The sequence below is a fragment of the Penaeus monodon genome, chromosome 13 (genome assembly GCF_015228065.2).
Source record: "Penaeus monodon isolate SGIC_2016 chromosome 13, NSTDA_Pmon_1, whole genome shotgun sequence".
Taxonomy (NCBI): domain Eukaryota; kingdom Metazoa; phylum Arthropoda; class Malacostraca; order Decapoda; family Penaeidae; genus Penaeus; species Penaeus monodon.
Window position 1 is genome coordinate 49722510 of NC_051398.1, and position 10000 is coordinate 49732509.

The 10000-nt window shown below is 35.3% G+C and overlaps 1 protein-coding gene across 1 annotated transcript in view; it reads right to left on the minus strand.

Annotated features, from left to right (window-relative positions):
• LOC119579975 (low-density lipoprotein receptor-related protein 5-like) overlaps window positions 1–2746 on the minus strand; it is a 30677-nt gene extending 27931 nt beyond the window's left edge. Inside the window, exon 1 of the mRNA XM_037927819.1 lies at window positions 2568–2746. Coding sequence (XP_037783747.1) covers window positions 2568–2628 — 61 coding nt within the window. The 5' untranslated portion in view covers window positions 2629–2746. The remainder of the gene's footprint in view (window positions 1–2567) is intronic.
• Window positions 2747–10000: the final 7254 nt, after the last annotated feature.

Sequence of the window (10000 nt, forward strand, 5' to 3'; positions counted from 1 at the left end):
AAATAGACAGTTATTATCCTTGCAGTAAGCGTAAGCTGTGTTGATCATGCCATGGGCAAGTAAAATAATAAGACTCGAATGAGGCTTTGACAATTATATAGATCGATTACATACTTGATATAAATCATAATAGTATTTCTTTCATTACCATGATTTCAACTGTCAAAATTAGCGCTTGAAAAGTAGAGGCACACAGAAGGCCCATAAGAGAAAGTTTACTACTCCCTCTAATAGGAAGGAAATTCTTTTTTCAAATATATATATATAATCCTTCCTTGACATGTACATAAGTTTTAGATATCTTTAACCCATGACAGGGCCTTGTCAAAACTTCTTGCCTCCCATTACCTCCCCTTGTAATTGTAATTTTTTCTAAATCTGCCACTGTGTAGTAGGATTGTCAACTGTTCAATAACCTTTAAAGTACCATCTAGTACATACCCAGAGCAAGGAACAAAAGTAGGGGCTCAATTGTTAATGACATTTAGTGTCACGAATTATAAAGGACAGCAGCTCCATTCACTTAAGAAAACATATATGTACGAAAAGCAGTGATTACTCTCCCTCAAAAACACTTGTGCAGTCTACGTATGTGTATGTGTGCGCGCGTGTGTGTGTGACGACGGCGGCTCAAACACGAACCTACCTTTAAAAAAATAATAATAATAAAATAAATATATAAAAATAAATAAATAAATAAAATAATAAAATAAAAAAAAAAAAAAAAAAAAAAAAAAAAAAAAAAAAAAAAAAAAAAAAAATATATATATATATTATATATATATATTATATATATATATATATATATATATATATATATATATTATATATATATATGTTAATATTATAGATATATATATATTTATATATATATATATATACATATATTATATACATGCATATATATACATACATATACATACATACACATACACATACATACAAATAAACATTTACATACATACATACAAACATACATATACATATACATACATACATACAAACATACATATACATACATACATACATATAAACATACATATACATATACATATACATACATACATACACACACACACACACACACACACACACACACACACACACACACACACACACACACACAACACACACACACACATAAATAAATAAATAAAAAACAAATAAATAAATAAATAAATACATTCTAATATCTGTTTCTATATGGTTTACTTTTCTATCATAAAAAATATATATTTTTAAATCACTAATAATAACATTTTCGCATACTTGTAATTCACATAATTGTTCCCAACAAAAAAAATCTTGCTAATCAGATATGGTTGAGATTTAGTTGCAATGGGATGGAGGAACAAAAGCCATAAGGGGCACTGCTTTCAAGGGCTGCTCCCCCCTAACAATGATAACATATATAAAAACGCATCACGATCTAAATACCCAATGATACTTCATGCCTTCCCCACCCTATCATCGCTCTTGTTCCCAATGATTCCGATGACTTTGGCCCGCACTCCTTGTGAAGAATACTGGATGGCTAACTGGGCAGGACACATTCTCATCACTTACTGCCACACTAGCAGAGGATTATCCTATTGGTAAGTTAATATTACATTTTTTTAGTTCATCTTTTACGTGTAAATCATTGCACTTTTTGTGGTATACTTGAAAATGCTTTGAAAAGAAAATGTAAATCAAAAGAATTCACTGAAATTCCCATAGTACACCTATGAAAAACTGTCCTGATTATTATAGCAATGTCACTTGATTATCATAAAGGACTTATAACACTACATTCTTTCAAATATGAATTCTGCACAGCTTCTACTGCATAATGACACCACTTGAAAAAAAAAATTAAATACAAGTTCGAGTGTATGAGTCTAATTTAACACGATACACATGAGTGAAAACCCCGACTGAAAATTTGAAGTACAAATGTATTTGGGGACAGAAGGTCTGCTACACCCTTCTCTTCTTTTAACACCCTTAAATACCACTAAAATGCCTTTCCCAGGCCCCTGAAATATCTCATGATGCCCCTAGGATATCCCCAACAAGCCCCAACAAACCCATAATATATACTAACATACCCTTACAATACCATAACATGCCCGTTCATATATCTCTGTGCCCATAACATACCCCAAGAGGCACTTCAATCACCCGAACATGCCTTTGCAATGCCCCTACATACCCTCGCACTGCCCCTACATCCCCTCACATGCCCCCAACCTGTCCCAAAATGCCCCAACGTGCCCCAGGGCGAGCCTCCTTGTCAGCCTCTGCCGTTTGTTTACATCTGGACACAAGCTCCTTACAAGGCAAACCCTCGAAGCCACTTTAATTCCCGGGATAAATTCTCCTCCACGGATGAAGTGGAGGGGTTAGCCTCCCCGAGTTCTGCCTTGGCGGTTGATTCACTAACCGTCTCGCAGGGACAGGAGGCTTTCACGAGGATGCAAACAGCCGAAAGTGCCAGAAATGGGTGGTATTTAGGCCTACCGAAAGCCGAGACTGAGAGAGAGAGAGAGACACGAAACGTAAACACTGGGGTTGGTCCTACTCACCATAACTCTTAGCTATATATCCGATTATGGCTAGTATTGTGATCAAATGTCTGCACATCATGTATATACATCATCACGTCCACTCGCCACGATCTCTCATTTTCCACAGACAACACATTGACTCCCTCGGAAAGAACTCAGCTGTGCGTGCGCTCTCAGCCACGGCCGCGCAACGCACTGCCCCGAGGCCCCTCCGCCGCGCCGCCTAGTGCGCGGGGAGTGCATTTTGTATTTTTTTTTTTTTTTTTATGCGGTTGTTATTGTTGTTGCTGTGTTTATTTTGATTTTGATTGTGTTTTGTGGTAGTGGGTTTATTTTATGTTTTTTTGTGAGGGTTGTTGGGGTTGGGAGTATAATATTTTTTTTTCATATTTTATTTTTTAATATGTTTTCCCTTTTTATTGATAATAGTAATGTACCTTGTTTTTTCTCTCTCCATTTTGCTGTACAGTTATAGCTAAAATACACTTTCAATGGCTGTTGACTGATTTTTTTCTCTGCTTGTTTCAGTTAAGCCAAACTACCATTTCTTTGTCCTTTTATTCATCTCTCTCTCTTGTCTGCTCTTATCACTCTCATCTTTATCTACTATCAGGATTATTTTTGTCATTGTTGTTTTCCGTGTAATATTATAATCATTAGTAATTACCGGTACTGCAAAAAGTACATGCGTTTTTCCTGCTGTATATATATTATAATATATTATATATATATATATTATATATATAATAATATATATATATATAAATATATATATATATATATATATATATATATATATATATATATATATATACATATATATGATTATTATTTTTGTTATTATTAACCCAGTGTCACAGTGTCACAGTGTCTGTTTCGGAGCTTCCTGTGCAGCAAATGTGCCACAGCGTTTGTGTCGTAACATATGTTTCATATTTTTTCTATTACATTTAAGGTATTCAGAGCCGAAAGTCTAGTTTTATTTTTGAGTATATAAATATATATATAATATATAATATATATATATATAATATATTATATTTTATATGTATATATATATAATATATATATATAATATATATATATATATATGATAGTACATGAATTTATGCATTCCTATTATCTATCGTCATATATCTATCAGTTATCTATCTATCTATCTATTATCTATCTATCTATCTATCTATCTATCTATATAATCTATATATATATATATATATATATATATATATATATATATAATATTTCATGTTGTGGTGTGGGGTGTGTGTGGGTGTGTTTTATGTCTATATGTGTATGTATATTAGATATATTATATATCATATATATAATATGATAGTATATATATATATATAACATATACACATATATGCAAACATATACAATATATACATACATACTATATATATATATATATATATATATATATATATATATATATATATATATATATATATTATGTATATATGGTGCACTATGACCTGGACGGAACGTCCGATACTTGTTCGATGGTGGTGACTCAGTGCGGACACTGTGTCGCGGTGACCTATTCTATTCGCGAAGAAGGCACAATCAGGCAGTCTTGGCCTCCACTGACCTTAGTTGCCGTTTAACTTACGCTACAATTCTATACTTCGAGCAGTTGAACTCATGTTTCAGTGTTCCCTTCAGCCGTGGGTCTCGTTTCTTGCTATACGAGGGGCATCAGAAAAGTCCTTAACTAAAAATCTTATGGAAGGATTTTGATTTCATTGCACCTGAACATTCTTGTATCAACGTGTTATAACTTGTCAAACATGAACCCTTAATTGCAGGTAATAACGTATCACCGTCAGTTGGAAGTCGGGCAACATTCAAGCAACATGGAATCCACCAAAATCGAGGCCAGGACAGACATTAAATACACGGTGAAACTCGGTTGGGAGAACAGGCAAAGCATTGATGCTCTGGAATAAATTTATGGTGACAATGCCCCCGAAGAAATCAACAACCTACAAACGGATAAGTCGGTTTAGAAGTGGAAGAAACGAAATTGAAGACGAGCCCCGCAATGGCAGGCCATCAACGTCAGTTTGCGAGGAAAACATTGATACTGTTCGCGACGTGATTGAAAAGGATAGATGAATAACCACTGAATCAGTAGCAGACATACTCAACATCTCTGTGGGTTCTGCACACACAATTCTGGTGGTGAGTTTGGGGCTAGAATTCTTCTATCTTCTTCAAAAAAATTGGGGCTTAGCAAGCTTTTCGCTCGAAGGGTCCCTAGACTATTGCGCCCAGATCAGCAGCAAACAAGGGTAGATCTTTCAATGTAAATTCTGAAGAAGTGGGATGAGAACTTTGAGCTTTTCTGCAGAGAATTGTGACGGGATGAAACATGGGTCAACCAGTACGATCCCGAGGACAAAATTCAATCAAAGCAGTGGCTGCCCAGGGGTGGAATTGAACCAGTCAAGGCAAAATCTGAGCGTTCAAGAGGGAAGGTCATGGCCACTCTCTTCTGGGATGCAGAGGGGATTTTAGTGGTTGACTTCCTCGAGAGTAAGAAAACAATTACTTCTGCTTATTATGAATGCGTTTTGAGAAAACTGTCTAAAAAAAATCTCAGAAAAACGGCCTGGAAAACTGCATCAACGCGTTCTCTTCCACCACGACAATGCATCTGCTCACCGGCGCTCGGCAGGCAAGAGCTGTGAATTTCAATGGGAAATCGTCCGACATCCACCTTACAACCCGATATGGCCCCATCCGACTTCTTTTGTTTCCAAACCCTCAGTTTTTCTCAACGACTTAAGGCTGATATCAACATTTGCAGAAGTGTATTGACCTTGATGGAACATATGTCGAAAAATAAACATCATAACTGAAACCGTTTCTTCATACTGTCCCTTTTCCACGAACTTTTTGAAGCCCTCTCGAATTACTGAACATTCAAGGAGTGAGATAGAATTCAGCATGGAGAACTATGCGGAGTTTCCATTCCTACCCTGAACTCGATGTTTCATTGCACGAAGGATTGACTGGCGATTGCCCTCCTCCACCTCCTCCAGGCAGCGTCCCCGAGGCCTATGATGCTGTGAGATGGACCATTAAGACAAAGTTATTTGGAGATGCGAAGACAGAACCAGGGTTCACATCTTTAATTAATGAGGAAATTGTGAAGTGGCAAAACCCCAATCACAAACATCCAGTTGTCCCTGAGAAGGCTGATGTGGATGAAACACTGGCATCCATGAAGGAACGTGCTGCCTCTGCAGCAGATCCCATTGGGCAAATTGTCAACGCATTCTACGCTAGAGTAGCAGTCGGCTGGGGTCATCTCATACCGACTGTAGACGCCGTCAAGAGGACGCTGATGCGAGTGCGGCACCAGGCAGGTGTGTCTGATCTTAAACATGACAACATAAGCAGAGACGCCTTCCTTACATATGGCAGGGGTCATCTCTCATGTCAGGAGAAGTACCAAGAGGATCAGATCACTGATTTCAGAATTAGATACTTATATCCTTGTAGATTTACAGTATTTGGATCAAATAAGCAAAGTAATGGTTAATCCCACTGATCAGTAAAGGTGTACTCACCACAAAAATATTGTACAAATCCCTAGAGAAAAAAAGTTCTCTAATTCCAGAATTTCATATATAGGTTTTAAAAGTCCATTACCAAATTCGCGTATATTCCACATCTCCACTTATTTTTGCTGTAATTTCAACACCTTTGCTGACAATTTACAGCAACGTACTGACATAAACTGAAATTCGAAATGTCTCCCCGCGACATTATATCCGCTTGAGAAATGGACGCGGTGTCGCAGGTGGGCGCGGTAACATTCCCTCCTCTTCACAGTGTCTCTGCGCCACACTATCCTAGAACCATACATACACACAGGCCTATATATATGTTATATATATATATATTATATATATAGTATATATATATATATATATATATATATATATATATATATATACATATATATATAATATATATATATATATATATATATATATATATATATATATATATAGATATATATATATATATATATATTAAAATATATATATATATATATATTATATATATAGCATAAAATAAACTATATATAATATATATATATATATATATATATATATATATATATATATTATATATATATATATATATATATATATAATATATATATATGTATATATACATATATACATATATATATGTTATATATATATATAAACTCACACCAACACACACACACACACACCCACACCACACACCACACACACACACACACACACACACACACCACAACACACACACACACACACCACCAATTGTGTGTGTGTGTGTGTGTGTGTGTGTGTGTGTGTGTGTATCTACATATTATATATAATAATATATATATATATATATAATAATATTAATATATTTAGATACCACAGTATATAAATGTATATATACATACATATATATGTATATATACTGTGTAAATGTATATATATATATATATATATATATATATGTATATATATATATACATATATATATATACACACATACATATATTTATAAAATATATATATAAAATATATATATATATATATATAATATATATATATATATATATATAAATACACACACACAGAACAACACACACACACACACACACACACACACACACACACACACACACACTGCACACACACACACGCACACACACACACATACACACCCACACACACACACCACACACACACACACACACACACACACACACACACACACACACACACATATGTATAATATATATATATATATATATATATATATATATATATATATATAACATATACATACATATATGAACATACATACATGTGTATATATACACATATATAAATATAAATATGAACATACATATACATGTATATGTATATTTTATTTATTTATTTATTTATTTATTTATCTATATGTATATATGTGTGTGTGTATGTATGTATACATATACCATCATCATTGGGGAGTTAACACCGGCGGGGGCGCATAGTTGCATCCACCCTTCGTTTCCACCTACGAGAGCCGCCAGGTTTGATCGATCTGCCCAAGCACGACTTCCTAGGTCGTCCCACAGGCCTCCTCCACCCAGGGTTACCTCGAACACAGACAACCTGGTGGGCAGGTTCATCCTGTGGAAAAAAGAGCCAGGTGGCCGTACAGCCTGAGTTGGTGATCGCGGATTGTGCAAGTAACAGGTCCTGTATCAGTCCCACGGTGCAACCGTTGGTTGGACACATGGTTCTGCTAATTATACCCCATGATCCGGCGCAAGGACCTGTTACAAAGGCATCAAGATAAGATCCCAAAGCACAAGATAGCATCCAGGTTTCACTACCATATAGTAAAACTGGCAATACCAGGGCCTTCTCACGTACCGACTGAACAGAATTTCCTAGCAGGCCTCCAAAGACTTGGATCTTGGTCTTGGTCCAGATCTCTAGCCCTAGGGGCTTCCCTTCATTGCTAAGTGCATCAAGAGCCGCCACTGGGGTTTCCAGAGATTCAGATAGAGTAGCATTATCATCAGCAAAGTCAAGGTCTGTCAACCTTGATACTGCCCAGAGTTGCCCCAGTATCCAGTTCATGCAAGTGTTGAAAAGTGTTGGTGCAAGAACACAGCCAAAACTCACTCACTCCAGAACTAACAGGGAAGAAGCTCGACAGGTCCCCACCACACTTTACAGCACTTTCAGTACCAGTATACAGGCTTGCTATTAATCTAATAATCCTTGTTGGAATTCCTCTTAGTCTCATGCTTTCCCAGGGTGATTTGCGATGCACGGTATCAAATACCTTCTTGAGGTCGATGTAAGCTGCAAGCAGCCCACATCCGAACTCACGACGGAGCTCTACAATGACTCGAAGCGCCAGAAGTGAATTCAGATTACTCCGGCTTCTGGTACCTCGGCAGGTGGTCTCTGATACGTCTCAGAAGGATTGAGCGAGAACCTTGCCCGGTATACTGAGCAGTGTAATGCCTCGGTGATTGCTGCAGTCCCACCGATCCCCTTCCCCCTTCCAGAGAGAGATGACCACACCCCTCAGCAGGTCAGGGGGAAGGGTACCAGTCTGCCAGATGGTAGACAGGACAGCATGCAAGCCCCTTGCCATAGTTCTGAACCAGCCTTTAACAATTCAGCTGGGATGTCGCAGATACCCGCTGCTTTACCACTCTTCAGCTTGGAGATCGCTCAGGGAGGGCGGATCCTCGCTGATGGGTGGGTCAGCTAAAGGAATCTCGACACTACCTGCATCCAAGTTAATTGTGGTGGATCAACCTGGTACAACTGCTCAAAACACTCAGCCCAACGCACCCGCACGCCAGCAAGATCTGAAATTATCTGGCCACTTGCTGAGCAGACTGCGGTCATCTGAGAGGAGAGTGACCTAGTCTTGCGCACCAGAGAACGACGCAAGACCTGATTGCCATTCGGCCAAGCCATGCGACACGCATTATTATCATTTATTATTATGATTGTTATTATTATTATAATGACAATTACTAATGTTATTATGATGATGATCATTATTATTCGCATCATTATCATTATTATTATCATTATTATATATTATCATCATTAGCATTATCATCTTTATTATTATTATTATTATTATTATTATTACTATTATAAATGTTATTACTATTAAAATTGTTATCATTAATATCATTATCATTATTGTTATCATTATCATCAGTAGCTTTGTAATTATTATTATCATAATCATCATAATAGTTGTTATCATTACCATCGTTATCGTTATCATTATTATTATTGTTGTTGTTGTTGTTGTTGGTAGTTGTTGTTTTGTTGTTGTTGTTATTATTTTCATTATCATCATTGTATATTTCATACTCATATTATTATTTTAATTATATTATTTATTATTGATTATTTATTATTATTATTATCATTATTATTATTATTATCATCATCATCACCATCATCATCGTCCACTTTATTTTCATCATTAATATTATTTTCATTATTGTCATTACCATTATCATAATTATTATCTTTATTTTCATTATTATTATTATTATTACTGTTATTATCATCTTTATGATTTTTATTATCATCATTAATAATATAATTTATATCACCATTATTATTATCATTGTTATTGTTATTATATTATTACTATTGTTATTATCATTATTGCTATTTTTATTATTATTATTATTATTATTATTATTATTATTATTATCATCATCATCATCATCATCATCATCATCATCATCATCATCATCATCATCATCATCATCATCATCATCATCATCATCATCATCATCATTATCATTATCAACATCATCATCGTCATACTTATTATCACAATTCTATTAATATCTGTCATCATCATCCTTATCATTACTATCCTTGTTATTCGTAATCATCATG